General features: G+C 35.7%; 2 protein-coding genes across 5 annotated transcripts; both read right to left on the reverse strand.

Annotated features, from left to right (window-relative positions):
* Window positions 1–905: 905 nt before the first annotated feature.
* On the reverse strand, window positions 906–7,427 carry LOC132177488 (FRIGIDA-like protein 3). The gene is made up of 4 exons (XM_059589835.1): window positions 7,299–7,427; window positions 4,165–5,201; window positions 2,394–2,566; window positions 906–1,573 (listed from the first exon to the last, which is right to left on the reverse strand). The coding sequence occupies exons 2-4, from the start codon at window positions 5,189–5,191 to the stop codon at window positions 1,151–1,153; spliced, it is 1,623 nt and encodes a 540-aa protein (XP_059445818.1). The 5' UTR covers window positions 5,192–5,201; window positions 7,299–7,427; the 3' UTR covers window positions 906–1,150.
* A 4,311-nt stretch (window positions 7,428–11,738) lies between these two features.
* Window positions 11,739–19,681, reverse strand: LOC132167356 (uncharacterized). Of its 4 annotated transcripts, none has more exons than XM_059578303.1 (8): window positions 19,580–19,681; window positions 19,338–19,435; window positions 18,895–19,047; window positions 17,023–18,525; window positions 16,664–16,895; window positions 15,629–15,667; window positions 15,254–15,336; window positions 11,739–12,002 (listed from the first exon to the last, which is right to left on the reverse strand). In XM_059578303.1, exons 4-8 carry the CDS (start codon window positions 18,469–18,471, stop codon window positions 11,928–11,930), a joined length of 1,878 nt encoding a protein of 625 aa, XP_059434286.1. In that variant the 5' UTR covers window positions 18,472–18,525; window positions 18,895–19,047; window positions 19,338–19,435; window positions 19,580–19,681; the 3' UTR covers window positions 11,739–11,927. The 4 variants fall into 4 exon arrangements, with proteins under 4 accessions (XP_059434286.1, XP_059434285.1, XP_059434287.1 ...); XM_059578302.1 differs by having other exon boundaries at window positions 18,895–19,052; XM_059578304.1 differs by having other exon boundaries at window positions 17,023–18,531; window positions 18,895–19,052.
* Between the last annotated feature and the right edge of the window lie 934 nt (window positions 19,682–20,615).

Here is a 20,615-nt window from a genome sequence, read left to right on the forward strand (position 1 = left end):
GGCTAATGGGTAACTGAACAATTCCGTTCCCCAACTCGCTCGATCCCTTGGCACAAATTCGACTTGAATTCTGTTGGTTTAACAAATGAGGTGATTGTGAACATAAAATTAGGCTTGATTATTAAAGAAGTTATATTTGTATAAACTTAGTAAGTGCGTGTTACTTTTTAAAATCGTATAAACGTTTGGTAAAACATGTTAAAAAATACTTTTTTTATCAATTAAGTGTTTGAATAACATTAGTATATAATTATAATTTAATAGCCAAATAAATAAATATTGCGTAAAATATTATTTTAATCGAAATCATAATTTTAATTTTAATTCTCACTTTTTAAAAAAAAAACACCCCATAATCTTATAGAAATCACGGACTAGGAGGTGCTTTTTGATTTTTATATGAACGCTTATAAAGTAATCCACACCTTTTCTGAGTAACCCTTCCGTTAAAACTGAATGACATTGGTACTAAAACTCACCTCTTAATTTACTAGTTTTTTTTTTTTTTTTTTTTTTTTACAACGAAACATTTTCATTTAGGCCATCACAAACATTTATGAAAATACAACCATGCCCTTCAATTAACTTCTTTTTTTTTCTTTTTTTTTTTTTCGAAAAAACACTTCATTGAACTGACCACTACCTGAGCGTAGGCCTTATTTATTTTGCTTTTTTGCTTTTGTTTCGCTTTATCCTCAATTTTTAATTTTATAAAGTGTTAGTTATCATTTTTACTTCCTCAACCAGATTTTTTTTTTCCCCCTAAAGGAGGGAGTAGCTTAAAAATTGACAAGAGATATTGCAACGTTTACAAATTTGGTGGCAATTTTGGACCTCCCAAAAAAGATAGCAAAGTAAAAGAGATGAGAAGTAAATAGACAAAATACAGAAGAGACAATAATGCATATTTACAAAATTAAAACATTGTGCATATATTAGAGAGACGAATATCTTCTTGTACAACAACTAAAAATTAACAAGACCATTTTTTTTTTCTTTTTTTGCTGTTTTTTTTTTTTAGGGGGGGTTCTTAAATACTAAAATTCATTCATACAGTACAACATACAAAGGGCTCCAGGGTTAACACTAAGAGTTAAAATGATGAAAGGATGATGATAGCCGTCACCTCTTATGTTGCCATTTTCGCTAACTAGTGAAGATATGGGGCTTGATACTGGTAGCCATTTCCGAAGTAGTTGCCATGACTGGGAGAGAGGTTGTAAGTTGCAGAACCCAGAAGAGGAGGGCAGTGGTTGTCAGCAGGTCCAGGGTAAACATATTGCCTATTATCATACACGTACTGAGGGTACCTATCTGTCATTCTGGGGTAGAAAGTCTTATCAGTAGTGGCAACGTTAGTGACACGAGGCACGTATCCTACGCCGTTGGCACGGGGTCTTTTCGGCTGAGGCTTTGCAGCTTCGGTTGCCCTTTTCTTGTCTGCCTTTGCCTTTTCTAGCAGGAGGACACGTTTTTGGAGTGGATCCACTGGATACTGCTGCTCAAGTTTATGCTCTTCAATGCACCTTATCACAGCCTTGAGGGCAGTCAGCTCCCGTTCGTTAACCTCATTCTGAAACAAGAGCTAAGTTTGTTAGTTTGGCATCATACACCAAAAACTTCGAGCTTGCCAAACCCCATCAACATCGGCAGCGGCCCACATTCTAATGGGACACATCCAGATAAAAATAAAGGGCTACTGCAGCACCAGAAAATAAGTGAATCCAAGCTGTAAATTACATATAAACATGGTTAACCAGGAAACAGATTTTAAAAGCCATTCAGGGTGGTTGGTCACGGATTCTACCACCGAATCAACCAGACTGACTGCCTGATAATAAATAATCAGGATATATACGTTATATGTCATATGCACATGAAACCAAGAAAGCTAGAAATGTTAACAGTGTCCACAACTGCAACATATGGTGGTGATGGCCATCAGAAACATGTGGGATGCTTGTGTTTGAAAGGTAACAAAGCAATCAACTTGTCCAACATCATGAGTCACGGGAGATTATTGTAGAACTCATACTGCTCAAGCAAGTACAACAAAATTATCTAGATATTTGCAAATTGTCTAATTAAGAGACTGAAGTGTCCAGCGGCCAGATGCCAGTACAACCACTTACATGGATGTGCATCTCTGTTTCTAGGTACTACCACACAACTATTTCTACCCAATTGTAATACCATGCAAGTGCTGTAGAAAGCACATCTATTCGCTTGCAACTAACAAGCTCACTGATATAAATAACTATTAGTTATTTTCCCCAAATAATAACCATTCACCTAGCACATCCGTATCAATTTGTTACTCCCCAATTAAGATTATCAAAAAGAAACTTATCAAAATAAGTTTGATTAATATAATGCAGATTGAGGATACACACCTGTGCTGTGGGAGATGAATTTCCAGTTTTGACAGGTGAAGAAGCTTTTCTTGCCTCCTTCAAGTAGGATTTCAGTAAAGGCACAGGAGAGAACTGCTCAGTAAGTTCAAATGCAAAAGCCAAGTTAACAGCATCAATTTGCCTTCCGCTATTAACCAATACTTCAATTACACCTGTAAAACCAGGAAAAACACAATTAACTATGAAAACATACTAAAACACATATGGACAAAAGAGAAAGCAGTTGATTTTATCAACTTCTGTATTCTCAGAGTTGGTCCATCCAAGGCATAGGAGCGCCTCAATATAACCATCTGGCAGAAACTAGACCTTTTAGATGATGCAATATGAGATCCATATATAGAGGTTTGCTCCAGAAGTCACATAGGATGTATGCAAAGGGCAGTCCTTAAAAATGAAGATATTTTGCTCTCCTTAAAAGGGCCTCTTTTAAGCAACCTTAAAATTTGGTCTGGTTCAAATAAATTTAATGCAGTCCAAGAAATTTTTTACATCTTGTAATACTTATCACACACGGCTCCTGGCACCGCTTTTCCAGTAAGAATAAGTCCTAGGCTGAAAGATTGGAATTGAGTTACCCAACTTACTGAATACAACTATCGTCCTCAAATGCTATCTTTCAACTACTGGTGGTAAGGCAATCTAACCTCCTTCTACTTGGCTAGCGGGTACAAAAACTCTTCCTTCCAGGAAAGTGCGAAGTTCATCCTATCATCCCTCTTGTCTTGTTGTCTCCTGCTCTGTCTAATGAAGATGACTTCCCTTGGTTTCTCGATTCCACAAGAATTTTTACGAAAGACTTTCATTTCCTTTTCTTCGATGGAAGTTTTATTTTCCCAGAATGTATCCTAATTTTTGGCCTAATACTTCTTCTGATGATCGATTCCAACCCCTTGCGTGATTTCACTATTTTCTCATAAGCTTGCATGTTAATAATACGCAACTCAATTCCAAGACTTAATCTCAACTGATTGGGGTCAGTTACAAGGATCCTTTTTCGCCAATAGGATCCATGTTCACACAACATGAAAAGTTTTGCCCTAACTGGCAACACACAACCCTCTACCCAGCTTAATACAGTCTATGCAAAAAGATATATGACACTAAGGTATGAAATATGTGGAGTTAGGTTATAAATGATTCAACCACCATTTACTTCAAAAGTAGAAAACATAAAATATAGCATTCAAAACATGATGTAATTTCAGACATGGTGATGCTTCCAAAGAATATCACTTATTTGAACATTTTGGCGGCATTGGATGATTTAACCTTAATGAAAGATACTCAAAAAGGTTTAAGTCTTTGACCTTGAACAACTAGTTACTTAAGTGCTTTTATTTAAAATTAGAACAATGTTGGAGGAACAACCGACATACGTAAATGGAAACACAAGTCCACAAATACAAACAAAAAGCACAGGCTAATAAGTGTGAAGAGAACAAAAGTGTTTTAGTTGTTTTGACACAGTGAGGAGATTAAAGGTCACTAAACTTCATCTAATATATCTGCCAGGTTTTACAAAAGGTTTTCATCCAGATTGAAAATGCGCACAGATGAAAAACAGACCTGACATTTTCTCTGACAAACCAAACATAAGACACATGTTCAGCAAAATAAAGCATTTTTCATTTTGTTTACCACGGTTGAGGCATTAGATTTCAGCATAGTTCATTTAATAAAGTCAACATTGTGCAAAATGTCATAGAACAGGTTTTCATCCATTGTCATAGGTACAATTGAGACAAACCTGGCATTTTCTCCGATAACCCAAGGGAACGACAAAGGTCAGCTGTTTGGCGACGCCGTGAAACCATTGGTATTAGCCTAGACAGCTCTTCCTCATTAAAATCAGAGGCAATACCAAAAGTTTCCAGAAGTTGCAGAAATGCATGAGCCTCCAATGAGTTCCCATTGCTCGCGTCCAGGTCAAGAACATCCAATTTAGGCTTCCATTCTTCAGCAATTGCCTTTGCCTGCGTCTTAACATCTTCTGAAATGATAGCAGGAACGGAGACTAGATATGGGCTTGTTAGCAAAAGACTTAGACACTCCATCAACATTATACAGGTTCGACGGAGACCCAACAGGCTTGAATCCTTCTTTCCATCCAGATTGGACACTTCCATATGATAAAATCCTTCCAAAGAGTCCAAAACCAAATGGGCAGGGTTGGCTGCAGCCTTTAATGCTAGTGGAATTTCCTCCCTTATGGCAGCAAGATTCTTTCGGTTGTCTGATATAAAAGCATGGAGACCTTTTGAGTCCATCCCTTTACAAAGTGTTACGAGCTCAGGATAAGATGTCACCTCTACATCTCCACTTCCAGAAGAAACTTTTATATCTTCAAAGTTATTTTCAGCAGCCACGGCATCAGGTGGTTTCTCTTCCATGCTTGGTGTCCCACCATGGCTCTCATCAGTGACAACAGCAGGCTTCTCTCGAGCAGTAGCAATGGCAAATATAGCAGCATCTCTTTTCTCTTGAAGCCTCTCCAGCGAAGCTTGTTCCTTGGCTACAACTGCTGCTGCCCGCTTCTCCAACAACTTTTGGGCTTCGATTGTTTTGGTCTCATACTCCTTTTCTTGGTCTTCCAACTCATGAAAACGCCTCTTCAAAGATTTCTCAAGCCCATGAAAATGTTCTTCAAGTTCTTTCCATTTCAAGTTAAGGGTAATGGCACGGTGACTTTCAAGTTCAGCAAATGCTTTCTGGAGCTGTTGAATCTTTGAGGTTGTAGAGTCAATTAACGTAACAACTGAAAAGGTATCTTCCATGGCAGAGGATCTGGAGAATTTTTTTTTTTATAAAAAAAAAAGCAGGAGAAGAAAAAAAAAAAAAAAAAAAAAAAAAAAAGGAAAAAGTGTCAAAACTACAACCAACGAAAGATGCAAGATCCATAAGAGTCAAAGTTACCTTTCTTATAGCATGAGTGCAAAATGAACTACCACATAAATTTCATAAAGATAATTAATGCAAGGGCCATACTCATTTCATCAAGTCTTTTTACAAATAGGGAAAAAGAGGTTTATGGGTTGCTTCAACCATGTACATTGACCAGATATCGATCACTCAATGTTGCATGAAATATTCGCATAGTTGAACAAGTGGGAAGTCCTTCATGCACATGAAGTACTCAACATCACTTGATTCATTGACTAAAGAAACAAAATTGGGTAGATCTAAATTCATTGATAGAATGGATTAGCTGCACAGATAACCTGACAAATCCAAAAAAGGATAAGCCATATTCTCCATTTACCAAATTGAAGGATGGTTTAAGGGTGACAACTGGTAGTACTAAGCAACAGCTAAATTCCACACCCACCTTAGACCACTAATCACAAATTAGCTGTTCCAGATGGGAAATGCAACTTCTTGGACGGCTAAAAATGATAAGAATCAGTTAGCATCAAGCACTTGTTGGTAATGCTCAGGTCTAGCTATGGCATGTGTTACCAAGCACTTTGTAAGCTTGCAAGGGAATATTGCTAGCCCTCACGTGCAAATGAGGCACTGATTGATCTACAGGGATAATGTTTCCAAATCAACACCACACAACTCAAACAACCAGAACTACTAAATCAACCAAAACAAAAGGCTCAAATTTCATACATATGCAAAGAATAACCAAAATCCTAACCCTAGACCCAAAACCCAATCCATTCAAATTCTCTTAGCAACCAAACAAAGAAAATTTGGGGCAAAATGCAGAAGAAAACAACTACCAGCCAAAAACTCTAAATATTGAACACCAAAACAACCCCACAAGTTCATTTGCCAAAATCCACACCCTAGACCCAAAACCTGATCTATCCCAACTGATTGATGCCAAAATAAAACTCAGCCCAAATTCTCTTCACAATTAATCAGAGAAATTTGAGGCAAAATGTAGAGAAACAAATACCAATATAAAAACCCTAAAAATTAAATACCAAAACAACCCCACAAGTTCATTTGCCAAAATCCAAACCCTAGACCCAAAACCCAATCCGCTCACTAGATTGATATGAGGATAAATCACATCCCATATTCTCTTCGCAGCCAATCAGAGAATTGAGGGCAAAGGCAAGAGAAACAACAGCTACCAACCAAAAACCCCAAAAATTAACCGCCATTTGCCAAAATCCACACCCTAGACCCAAAACCCGATCTGATCCAACTGATCAATACGAGAGTAAACACAGCCCAAAAGTCTCTTCACAACCAATCGGTAAAATTGAGGGCAAAATGCAGCGGAAAACAACCACCACCCGACGTAACACCAAAACAACCCCAGGAGTTCATTTTCCAACATCCAAACACTAGACCCAAATCCCGATCCGTTCAACTTCTCTACGCAACCAATCAGAGAAATTTAAAGCAAAAAGAAAGAAAAACAACAGCTACCAATCAAAAACCCCCAAAAATTAAACACCAAAAGAACTCCAGAAATTCTCATTTGCCCAAATCCACACCCTAGACCCAAAACTATCCATCCCAACTGATCGAAACGAGAGTTAAACACAGCCCATAATTCTCTTCGCAACCAATCATTAAAATTTAGAGCAAAATGCAGCGGAAAACAACTACCACCCAAAAACCCTAAAAATTAATCACCAAAACAACCCCCCAAAAGTTCATTTTCCAACACCCAAACACTAGACCCAAAACCCGATCCGGCCAAATTCCCTTCGCAACCAATCAGATATATTTAAGGCAAAATGCAGAGAAAGACAACAACTACCAACCAAAAGCCCCAACAACCCAAACAACTCCATACCCTAAGTATCGAATTCAAGCAAGATCTGATCATCGCAGTAAATCCAAACCACCAAAAATTGGAAGAAACAGAGAGAATAAAAAGGAGTAAAAAGAGAGCTACCGAGTTATGGGAATACTTGCCTCTCAGATCATGGAGATTACAGTCTGGTCCGTGACTGAAAAGCTAAAGTGAAATGCGAGAGAGAGAGAGAGAGAGAGTGAGAGAGAGGGTGCGTGAGGTCTGCGAAATGCCCCTGACGGCAAAGCAGCCAAAGCGAAAGGGTTAGGAAATGAGCTACTTGGGCTTATATATAGTCTCTATCCATTTGCATGCGATTTAGGGGTATCAAGGTAAATTCGTTACCGCACGTGTATATATATGTTGGCTTGAACGCCGTCGTTTTTTGGAAAATAAACAGAAGAAAAATAAAACAAAGGGCACCATATCTTTATCCATTCCACAACGCTGACGTGTTAATTTCAATTAAACTTAAGTTTTTTGTCCAAAATTTGAAAGTGTGTTTGAAAAATATAAAAATACATTATTTTAAATATAAAACTACAATTTTACTGAATACTTAATTGTCTTTTAAAATATCATTATTTTTCAAACCGCACATTCTGGGTGTGTTTGCCGGAACGGTACTGTTCCAGGGCCTCCCTCAATCCCAAAAAAAAAAATCTTTTCACCTCAAAATTAATCCCAACATCTCTACTTTTTATACCACATCAATCATTTTTATTATTATTATTTAAATAAAAAAATCACTACAAAACAAATTTTTTACATTTTTTCATATAAAATATAATTTTTTACTTTTCCCCACAAAATATTTTCACTAAAACCAATCAAACACTTATTCCTAAAAAAAGGCTACAGTACCGGCCCTCGAACAGTACCGTTCTAGGGCCATTGGCAAACAGGGCCTCTGTAACCGTTAAACCAAACCGACATTTAATATTTGTTAATTATAAAATATTCTTAGTTTGTTGTAATATTAGCCTTCTAAAACATCCCTAGTTACTAGTTAGTATTTGTTATTGTTCGACTTATGGGTCGACAAGTCCATGCAACTGACGTATCAGTCCACTGACATACCAAACTATTGGCACATAAGATTCTCTCCTTCACTACTTTCACGACATTTGGGCAATTTTCATAAGCAGGTCGTGAGCCCTGAATCTCAAGCATAGGGCACGATGAGAAAGTGAAGGAACGTGAGATGGATAGGTCACTTCAAAGACCATCATCTTGGAGGAATCAACAGTAAATAGTTGAGAGCATGACATTATTAAAAGGTAATCCAAAACCAGGTAAAATGGACTCTGCCTTATTTATACTTCTATTTCAAGCTGTTTTACTTAAATACATACTGACTTAAGTATAATAATCATCTTCTGCCGGCTCATACCGACAAACTCCTTTACATACTTCTCTCCTCTTTTGTAGGTACTTTCGATTAATATTCTAGAACGAGACAATCACAAAATATATCAACTTCCATATATACTTGCAATTATCAATCATTTTTACATTCTCTAGAGAAAAATAAATTAGAAAAGGTATGCATGTCTTCATGCCAATAAAATTCCAACGAAGCATGCCCCACTAAAAGGAATAAATATAAAAGTTAATAAAAGAAAATAGTACCAATGTCCATACATTGCAACTTCACGAGTTGGCTTTTTGCAGCTAATAAAAGAGAAAAGTGCCAAAGTCCAAACATAGTAACTTCTTGAGTGGGCTTTTTGCTGCCCTAGTCATAAAGTATATCTCTTATCACTCTTTTTTCTCCTTAAGGTTTTTTTTTTTTTTTTTTTTTGAAAATAAAACTCAATATTATTTTTTTAAATTAAACTTCTTCCATTATATTTTGGATGTTTTCTACAAATATTTAGGGTGTAAGACATCATACATGTGTGGGAAGGTTTTGTTATATTAAATTAAAATTAATATCTAATGTACTAATCTAAAACATGGAGAATTATATTAGAATCCTTTGTTTTTCCCACCTTTTTTTGGGAAAATTTGAACTTGAAAAAAAAAAACAATTGGGAACATGTAAAGGGCATGGCCTCACTAGATACAACCTGTCTATGTAAACTTGTGCCCCAATTTTTACTCTACTAAAGTGGGAGAAACACCATTTGATTGAAATGATGGGTTGCTTTAGGGCTTCCACATGCTTGTAAATGGAGTTATGAGCTAACTAGCTAGTTGGTACTTGTAAAGTAGAGAAGGAGATCAAATTTGAAATCTTGACAATTTGTTGTCTATAAACAAATGCATGATGTGTGGGCTGGACACTGTGACAAGAATTTTGTGTCATAGGGATGTCTCATTGCATTGTAATAAAGCAATTTATGTGAAAGCAAAGGTGGACTCCGTTTGCTTGGGTAACCCGAGCAAGGGGGCTTAGACTGTCAGGGCACCTGCTTGAGTAAATAGAACATGTCCATACTCTCACATGGATTGTCCTATTATAGTTTGGGTTATTAATTTCTTACACGAGTCACGACCCACAAAACTGGTATGGATTGTCCTATTAGGGTTTGGTATAATCGGGCTGAGGTCAACCGCTTCACCCATGAATGACTCATTTGACCCATTTATAAAATCTCTTTCTTTAGTTATTTCTCTCCCACTCTGTCTCTTTTTCCTCATTACATGAGAAGTCTGTCTTGTTGCTTTAATAAAAACTTTTCTTTTTTTTCTTCCGATAGACAAGGTGGTGTCTCTCTCTTTAAGTGTCTAGGAAGAGTGAAAAAAGAAATTGGGTTCTTGTACGAGGAAAGATGGAAATGAAAGATAAGAAGTTCCTTACAGTGGCAGCCTTTGAGTGTGCTTGGCAAAGGATTTGAAATTTCTAGAAAGCCAAGAGGGGTTGTGTGGCTCGACTCAAATCGTAGTGTTATTTTATAAGTAATGCTACACACATTCACATATTCTCAAGTGCACACTCTCTAACGTGATAGTGAATTACCATTCTATCCAAAAATTTAATAGTGATTTATCTAAAATCTAATAATAGTTTTTACGACTATGTCAAAAAGTGTGTACTTGAAAGTTTGGGTAACATGTTTCTTATTATATTGAAGACTTGGATTATGTTGTATGAGCTTTGTAGATTGATGATTTTTTGAATTTATATTTGTTAGTTTCTTTTTAGTTTATCAAATGAGGCTGACCCAAACACAACCTATTTATTAAATGGATTGTGTGAGTTATGTCAAATCAATTCAATATGATTCATTTATCGAACAGGTTATGTCGTATCACTCACTTATTTAAATGAATATGTGTCAAAATTAAAGAGTCTTACCCATTTAATTAAATGAATCGTATTAAAATTGTTCCTTAATAAGTTGATAGATAAAATGAGTCGACCCAAGCCGACATGCCAACTCAAATTTTCATTGCTAAATTGTAGGGCAACTCTATTACACCATATCAAGACAGGTGGGGTTTGAAAGATAGTAGATTCCTTATTGGGGTTTATTCATTTGATTGGGAGTCACAATCAAATATTTGATTACATATCTTCCTTTGACTTTGTGAACGAGAGTGCGTCCAACTGATTAAAGCACCTCCTCACATTGTTGATGCCGAGTGTTGGGCAATTTGGACAAAATCAATATTAGCCAAAATAAGTTTGTTTTTTGTTGGATTTTGAATGAATAATGAATTGATTTTAAACGTAAAATACAATGAACATATAATTTCTATTGATAGAATAGGCAACTATAAACAAGTTTCAAGCATTTTTTTAGCATAAAAAAGATGGTACCCACTAGGAAAAACAAAATACTGAGTGACATACAATTTCATTAAAAAAATAAAATAAAAAAAGAAAAAAAGAAAAAAAGAAAAGAAAAAAAAAAAGAAAAAGAAAAAGTAGTCCTAATTTACCTGATTTATACTTGGAGCATGATTAGGATTACATTTGAAAATTTGAGTTTTCGAGTCAAGAAACACTTTTTGACAAAAGCTTTATTTTTAAGCTTTTACCAAAAGTACATTTTGATTATTTTTAGGACTCTTAAAAGTGCTTTCAATTATTTTAACCAAACATGTACTTTTTTCTTCAAACAAAATTTTTTAGTGTTAAAACGCACTTTTAAGCTCCTCAAATGCACACCCAAATGGGACCCAAGTTGTTTATGGTATCAAAATGAACTCAAAAGTTCCTGGGATATGCCGCAAAAGCAATTTACTTTCTACAGTCAAATTTTGTCTACTGACTTAACATATTCCATTAACTTGACAGCGTCTTAAATATGATATATGCAACAATTTTATTGGCTTTGACATGTTACTATTGGAACCTGTTAAGTTAATGGAGAAAATTTGACTATAGGAAGTAATTTGTTTTTTTGGCATAACTAATGAACTTTTGAGTTCATTTTAATACCATAAGAAGTTAATTACAAATTAGGTAAGCTACAGGGGATTGATTTTGCATTTTTCCCTTTCAAAAAATGCATGGTTTATGGAACATACTGCATATGAGTGCACACACAAAACATGCACATCTGGTTATGTTTTTAGGGCAACTTTGACACCCAATAAAACCATAGAAGTGAAGAGACTAAACCATATACATGCCATAGAATGGAAATCGATATTCGAATATGAAATAAACAATCTTTTTCACTTGAGGGCTTATACCATAACATTAAGCCAAAGGAATACATATAGCCTTGATTACTACAATTGCATTCTCTGGATGCAATCTTGAGATACTGCCATCAGAATCAGAGAAGAAATTCTTACTTACATCGTGGCAAAATTCGCAAGCACGACGAGTCCTTCCAAGGCTTGAATGATCCTTCATGGGCCAAATTCTGACAAAAATATATGACAAACTACATGCATGAGATTTGCAGTTATCAACAATGATATATATGCGTGCAGGTGTTCACTTTTACTCAAGTTGACAAAGACACAAGGATAGCTACTGCTAGAATTTTTCATTTCTATCCTAAGGGAGTAACAGGTCACAGAGACACAAATACCCCCCATCTTTGAACTAAGGTTAGCCACAAGGTGTTTTTGAAGTTCTTGATCAAAACAAGTTGGAATTTTTGTCTGGAAGTAGTCAGACAAACACACGCATAACGTCCTCCAAACTTTTGCGAATTTGGACTCTCCACATTGTAACAAATGATGATTTCCGTTAAAGGTAAAAAACACGTCCAATTATGGTTCGTTACATTAATCACTTTCCAGGACTCTAGCCTTATCCAAGAACATTTTTATCGTGAATTCACAAGGCTAGGCGTCTTTTCTATGGCTCAAACTACATTCTCCATGGCCTCCACCATCCTTGTAAAATCCCTAAATCACCTCTAGATGGTGGCTTGAATAGTCCACACAAGCACATGACCATGCCATTTTACACAATTTCTTATATTTGTCCATAAAATTCTTGGTACCTCTAACTTCTGGAAAATGCTTAAATGTTTTTCCATATTTTTTAAAAGGGAACTTTTAGATTTAAAGATTTTTAAAAAGTCAAAATATATGTTTTTCTCAAATTTTTGGGGTTGATCAAAGTTCTTTTTTCAAGAAGATTAAAGGTTATGTTTCAATTTTTAGGAGGGGCACATGGGGCGTTTTCTTAAATGCATGTATCCTTACTATTTAACATTATACAAAGCACTTCTGGATCTACACAAAGTTTGTTTAGTACAAATTTCTTTAGGAATTTTAAGGGTGTAATGACAAGAGAAAGGAAGAATACAACAAAATAAAAGAGCATTCACATCCTGCCGTGTCTCCACTACAGTATTATGACTCATTAGAAGGTCAAAAGGGCAATTTTACCACCCCCTCAAAAAAAAAAAACAAAAAGATGAAAGGGCTAATTGTATATGGTTCAAACTTCACTCCACTTAAAAGGCACTTCTCCATCCCAAATAATCAATCTAGGTCAGATTATAACCAACAATGTGATTAGGTACTCAGTGTAAGCGCTTGATGTATTTATACTTGTATTCCAACTTCCCTCACGAAAATTTTCATAAAGCAGCCAACACAACAAAAGGTAGTTCTTCTCCATACTTTAAAACCCACCAATCTAGAATGAAAATGGAATCTCCACCTTTAGGTGCAACCACTCTCGACAACGAATCGACTATAACTAATAAATGATCAGGGATGCACTCAATAGAAAAGGAATATGAACCATGAGTGCACCCAATATTTCTCCTCATTCTATTGTTATATCAAAATTTGATGAGGGTTGAGGAGTGAGTATCAAACCCAGGACAACTCATGTCATAAACTGCCCAGCCAAATGTTCTTTGCTGATACTTCAATAAGATTTTAAAGGACTGGCACAGGGCAAAGTTCAATATCTAGAAGCAGGAAAGAAAAATATGGAGCAAACACTACCAACTATCTCCCCCTTCCCTGGGTTAAGCCTAGACAAGTAGTCGACTTGTATGCTTGTTAGTGGACTGCCAGCAGCACTTCGAATGCTACTGTATGAAAGATGGTGCCTTCATACTTTTTTGTGGTGTCTATGGAGGAAACGAAATGATAGAAGTTTTGAGAACCGTGAGAGGACTTTGAACGAGAAAAAGTCTTTATTTTTCAACACCCAATATCTTTAGATAACTGCTTTTGTTTCTTCTTTGGTGCTTAGTTATCATGATTTTCTTATTCTTTTTACTCCTACTAGCTAAGTGACTTCTCTTGTATACTCCTTGTGTACATGGGGACGCCCTATGATTTTAATGATATCTCGATTACTTATAAAAAAAACTATCCCCCCTTCCTGAGTGTGTTTGCATGTCTTTTCATAGTTAATAATTGAAGTCTGCAAAACTTAACAATAAAATTCCTGAATATCAGTATTCCCACTCTAGAATTTTGGATGTTGAGGCTCTGGCATCTCTTTCTAACCTACTATTGATCCAGATCCACAACAACCAAAGAGTTCGCCAACTAGCTAGATGAAACCTGCTCAATAATTGCACGTTATCTCTTTAAGAGCATTCCCCTTGGAATAGCAAAAATAGCTTTTTAGCCAAAAGTTGGCTAAAACCCTTAAAATCACCCTCACATCAGATTCTACTGCTACAATAATTTTTGGGTTAGCTACAAACTATAGCAAAGCCAAATTTTTTATGATAGTTGGTGCAACTCTATATACTTTATGGTTGTCATGTAGAGATTTCATAATACTTTTTCTCTGATAACCAGGCCAATTTCTCAAGCTTCCAGACCTAGTAGAAATATTCTAGTTAGAGACCACTAACACCTGCATTTTAAGACTTCCTAGGACTAACATCAACTTTAAGACCTTCAATTACATGCTAAGATCCCCAAGCAATCACTTAGTGGGCATAAAAATCTTTGTTTTTGACACAATACATATGACATGCAGAAAGCCTATTTTCTATAGCTGATTTGCACTTTTGTTCTTTTACTTTCTATGAGTTCTACAACCCAACCCCAACATATTTCCCAATTATATGGGGACTCCCCAATTCTCATGACCAAGTTCAGAATTTAGTCAGACTGATTGTCATCATTCACACTCCAAACTCATTGGAATAAAGACCAATCTCATAGCCTTTAATATTTTCAACTTTTTTGTCTATTGGAAGGTAATTAATTTTGAGGTATTCTATTTTTACAAGATCTATATGGCCTCTAGGTTGTGTCAACTGTGACTTCCGATTATACAATGATCATTAAGATCCACCAGAGATGAACTACATTTTTCAAAACAAGGTTACAATAAACTGATTCAGTGAGAAAATATAACCCCAGAATGCCCTCTTTTTGAGGGCATATTGCACATCACCAACGACTTCACTAAAACTATTTAAAAGTGGAGACATCTTTTAGTCCTTTTGCAAAAGTACAACTTTACATCAAGCTTGAAAATTTAGATTCCAACCTCAAGTATGCTTCATAGGTCTCTTCTTATCATCATAGAAATATGTCAAAGATCATATACGCTCTGAATTTGACCTCTCACATCACATTATGTTTTATGATTGTCGTCTAAATTAATCAGTAGCATATAGCACAAACAGCAATCAAATGGTGTTAAGTTTTTTTTTTAAAGAAAAATACTCACCTTCAACCAAAAGCAAAATCCACGTAAGAGATTCAAAACTTTATAGCGATCATGTTGGACTGAAGCAATCTTTCTTCTAAAGTCTGCAAAGTTATAAAAATATTTGCTAAAATTAACATCACACTCTATATGAATTCAAAACTTTATAGCGATCATGTTGATACAAAAAATATGCAAAGAAGTATGAAAGCAAAGATCTAAAAAGAAGCCAAGATCAACCATAAGATTAAGAATCCCAAGGAAAACAACGACCAAGGAGTGTCTAATGGAGAATGCAGGAACAATAATTGAAATTAGGTTTACGAATTCCACTCAATAACAGCTGTGTTTCACCAATTCTTCATTTTGAGTTACAAAGTAAATACATAAGATTACCTCCAAAGGCAAGGTCCTTAAATAGAGAAGGTCTAGAACCTGCATACAAACACAGGAATGAAGTCAATGCCTGACTTCTAATTGTTGCTCTAAGCTATGGGGCTAAGATCGTTTTTCTTGCAATCTAGACCTAAGACATGCAATCTGTAGTCCGAATGAAAACTGCTGATTATAGAAAAATTTGAAGATTCTAGAATCCTCTAGCACTAAAATTACCAAGAATCCTGGGACATATTTCAGTTGCTTACAATATTAAATGGGAATGTTAAGGAATATTTGCTATATTAGCTAAATGTTTGTGAAGTTTGAATGGTCCAATACCCTATAAAGTAGGCCAGGTACACATACATTACACCCAAAATCAATATAATGCCCACTGACATAACTGCTGATTATATAAGACAACATTCACACATCCAAGTAGTAAAAATAGAAGAATGGGGCACTTAGTCTCCGACACCATGAAAACTTGTACACTCAAACAACATTAACAGTGGGCTTGCCAGCTAAACTTATACTCAAACGAATGCCCATAACACCAAATGAAAACTGTCCGAAATACAACTGAAACAGACTTGACAGTTTCTTTTGCCTATGTGGAAGGAAGAGTATAAAAGGTTTTCCTCTTTGTGCAAAGCAAAAAATCTCAAGTTCATATTATAATATATTACCAAAATGTGATAAACTGGGTTTAAAAAATAAATAAAAAGTAGGTAGTTTTTGTTACAGTTATGTCATGTGATTGATTAATCTATAATTATTTTTTTATTACAAGTAATCGAAATATCATTAAAAGCGAAAGGCACTACTTAGGTACACAAAGAGTATACAAGAGAGACACCTAAATAGGAGAGAAAAGAACAAGAAAATTGTGAAAACTAAGCCCCCAGGGAGCTACAAATGCAGCTGTCCGAGTATAAAGAGTTAAAAAGAAAAAAAAACTCAAGCTCCACCAATGACCTCTCACCATCATTAATAGAACAGTCAATAGACTCAAAACATATGAAACGTGGTAATTTGTCATAAGGAACTTACCCGGGTACTCATCAAGATATGATTTGGCAAAAGAGTCCAGTGCATATGATATTGTCCTACCACGCAATATTCGTTGGTGTTCCAATGGCTTTTTGTAAGATACTTCATGCAGGAGGTCATCATACTCCTCTTTGGTGTAGGGTTTACCAAGAATTTCCATAAGCCTCATCCTAAACTGAGAGTGACTGCTACTGCCGGGACTTCCAATGGATCTTTTGCTGTCTAGATCGATCTTTTCATTTGAAAAGTGCACACAACCAAAACAGAGCAGATTTCAAAAGTTGGAAGCATATAAAATTTGAAAGACCATCCAGAAAATAAACAAAATGGCCCAAGTTGCAGGTGGAAGAAATACATACAATTGAATCACATTTTGAAGATATGAATGGGGTGCGATATCCATCACAAAGTGGATTTTTGTCCATTGCAATTATTTCTGGATCATCTGAACTCTCTACATCCGCCTCATATTTCAATGGTATACCACTGTCAGGTGTTGAAACACATACAATTGGATTACGTTTGGAAGATATGAATGGGCTGCAATCTCCACCACAAAATGGATTTTTGCCCGCTGCAATTATTTCTGGATCACCTGAACTCTCTGCATCCGCCTCATATATCACCGGTATACCACTTGCAGGTGTAAATACAAAATTTTCACCATCAGCCCCAAGACAATTCAGAAATTCTTGGTAGTTTTCATCTATCGTATCAGATTCCACTTCACTGTTGCAATTGGTAGTACCATATCGTTTATACGAACATCCATTTGTCCCACCAGAAAAGGGATATTCGTTTTCCTCTTTTACGTCCCTCATCGAATTCTTATTTTCTTTCCCCCTGACATCCCTTAATGTTTCAGGAGCTTCAGTGCTTTCCTTCCTTGAAAGATTTGTCAATCTTCTTTGCTTCCTCTTTTTCGTGCTAGAAATATTACTCAAAATGTTCAGGTTCTCAGCCTTCTCTCTCTGTGAATTAATCCTCCAGATTCTTGAAGTTCTAGTCTTACTACTCAAAACATTTGGGGTCACAGTCTTTTCTATCTTTAAAGCACTCAGATTTTTTGTAGTTTCATTTGGGGTCACAGTCTTTTCTATCTTTAAAGCACTCAGATTTTTTGTAGTTTCATTTATCTTAGACTTTTTAAAGCTTGAACCACTCAAAATATGTGGGCTCTCCGTCTTCCCCCTCTTTGAAGCATTTCTCAAAGTTATTCTCGCTTCAGTTTTTCCAGTCCTTTCAATGCCAGAAACATTACCCAAGTCATTCGGGCTTTGGATTTTCCTCTTTGAATCAGTCCTCGGAGTTCTTGCAGTTTCAGTGCTCTCTCTCCTTGGACAACTCTTCAAAGTTGCCCAACTGTCTAACTTGAGCCCATCAGACAACCCCTCTTTTCTTTCATATTTTATAAGAACCGACATTCCATCGCTTATAACAAATTCTACTACATACGATTGATTATCTTCCCTCAAATTTTCCAAGAAGATCTTATAATCAGGATCCACAACATCATCATCCAAGCACATGTTAGGCTGCGGATCTCCAACTTGTTCATTGTTTTTCTTGGTTTTGCCATCATCATGACAATCATTCGAACACGTAGCATTATCATATGCATCATCATCGTGCTCATCCAAGTCTATATGCACATCTTCATCATCATCATCATGGTCATCCAAGTCTACAGATACATCTTCCACTTTAAAACTATTTTTTGTACTTTTCTTCGTAAAATTATAATTGGCAATGGACCTTCTCTTCAACCGTCTTTCCAACCTCGACTTGCACTCATCATCGGAACTCATTCTAGCCCCCAGCCACAAACACTCACTATATTTGATATTTTCCTCTTTTTTTACCTGAAACTAGCCAGAACACAAACGCTTTCAGAGAATATTACCCAAATAAGAACAATGAAGAAAACTAAGATTCTCGCATGCAAAACCCATTGGTGCCAGTGGAGTTGGTAAAACACAAATGCTTTAAGAAAACCCAGATAACAAAAACAAAATATGAACCATTCCCTACTGTAAGTGAAAAGCTAAGCTCTGTTTCGTTGCCAGGAAAGTGCACGAAAACAACCCAGTTCTACAAAATATCAGACATTTCACAGTTTGAGAGTAAAGCGCCCAACATGACGGCTTGGCTCACTTGAGCCAAACAAATTTACCCTTTTTTTTTTATGGAGCATATAAGGAAGCAAAAGACACAATCTTTAATTTACTTACAGGTTTTCACGGGAAACAAACGGAGGAATCAGGCAGTGGATGTGGAGGTCTCGATTCCCAGATGCCCAATGCAAGGAACCCTCAAATTCAGAAAGGAAAACAGAGAGTTGAGAAGAAGCGCAGACAAAGAGACAAGAGAGAACCGCCTGAGTTCTGAGCTGCATTAAAAGCACATTACACATTACACATCGGGTAAAGACGCGGGGGCTTTTTTGGCCCATTGGATCCAGAGTTCTTTCCTTTAATCTCAAACGTTTAAATTGTCCTTGTAAGAGACGACAACGTTTTGTTTTTTAAAAAACGTTTGATCAAATCTGAACCATTGCTTTTTCTGCGGCATACGGATCCGTTCCGATTCTACCCTTATTTTTTTTTTAATATATATATATATATAATAAAAAAATCGTCCACTAATTTAATTTAAAAAATTAAAATTAATTTACCTTCTCTCAAGAGCAGTACAGGTACAGTGGGCGAGTATCCTTCTCTTCCAACTACTTTCTCATAAACACGAACACAGTGACTATCTAAATCTTCCCATCTGCAGCAATTAATCAAACCCAATGAAAACAAGAACACCCACAAAACCAAAAACAACAAACCCACATAAAAATCCAACAAAAGAAAAAAAAAATCAATGCTCACAAAGAAGATTGCAAAAACTATGGGAGTTTGAAGCTTTCACCTGGAATTAAGTATGGCTGCATTTAGTGGGTGATTCAACTAATTTTTTGTGGGCCAGCCTTGGTAGAGACCGTAGAAGAAAGAGAAGGAAGAAAAGAGTGAAGAAAGAAAGAATAAAAACTTTACTGTTGACATTGTTGTCCAATTATATTTATTTGTTTGCACATGTAAGACCTATAAGAATTTTCTTATGTCACATTTTTTATTTAGATCGCTAACAATTTTGGTAATTCAAATTCTACCTAAATACTTTTAATATAGGGGTTGATGTTGCGGTGTCTATATGTTTTTATTAAAAAAATAAAAAATTAAGAATTAATAGACGCTGCCACATTAACTTAGTAAAATTTAAACAAAATAAGAGTATAGTATGCAATATTATTCTTCTTGAAAACTAAGGCAATTTGCAGTATTTTCGAAATTTGTAATTTTTGTAATGTACCATATTAATCTATTACTTAATTGCAATACCTTTTACAACTAGTAATGTTTGGTAAATACTAATGAAAGAGGGGTTAGGTTAGGTGCGTTTTTACCTGACCAAAAATAATAAAAATACTTGCCTAGAAAAAAAAATATTAAAAAAATAAAAAATAAAAAAAAAAAGCCTCACACGGTGGTCACCTTTAAACCAACAGCTAGGGGGTGTATTTTGCTCACCCACCGGCCACCGCTTATCGATCGAACCACCCCACGACCAGTGGTTAACTATCGATAGGCCAAAAAAATAAAAATAAAAAATTCTAACTTTGTTGGATAAGAAGGCACAAAGGATTATGGATTTTCAATATAAGGCATGTTTTGATGTGTGTTTGAAGAGTCTAAAAGTGCGTTTAACACTTAAAAAATATGTTTGAAAAAAAAAATAGTACAATTTTGGTAAAAAAATAAAAATAATAATTGAAATCACTTTTAAGAATTCAAAAATGGCCAAAATGCATTTTTGACAAAAATAAAGTTTTTGCCAAAAAAACACTTTTTGACTTAAGGTGCGTTTGAGATTGCGATTTCGAAAAAAAAGCGTTATTATTGAGATG

Source organism: Corylus avellana, chromosome ca1 (genome assembly GCF_901000735.1).
Source record: "Corylus avellana chromosome ca1, CavTom2PMs-1.0".
Taxonomy (NCBI): domain Eukaryota; kingdom Viridiplantae; phylum Streptophyta; class Magnoliopsida; order Fagales; family Betulaceae; genus Corylus; species Corylus avellana.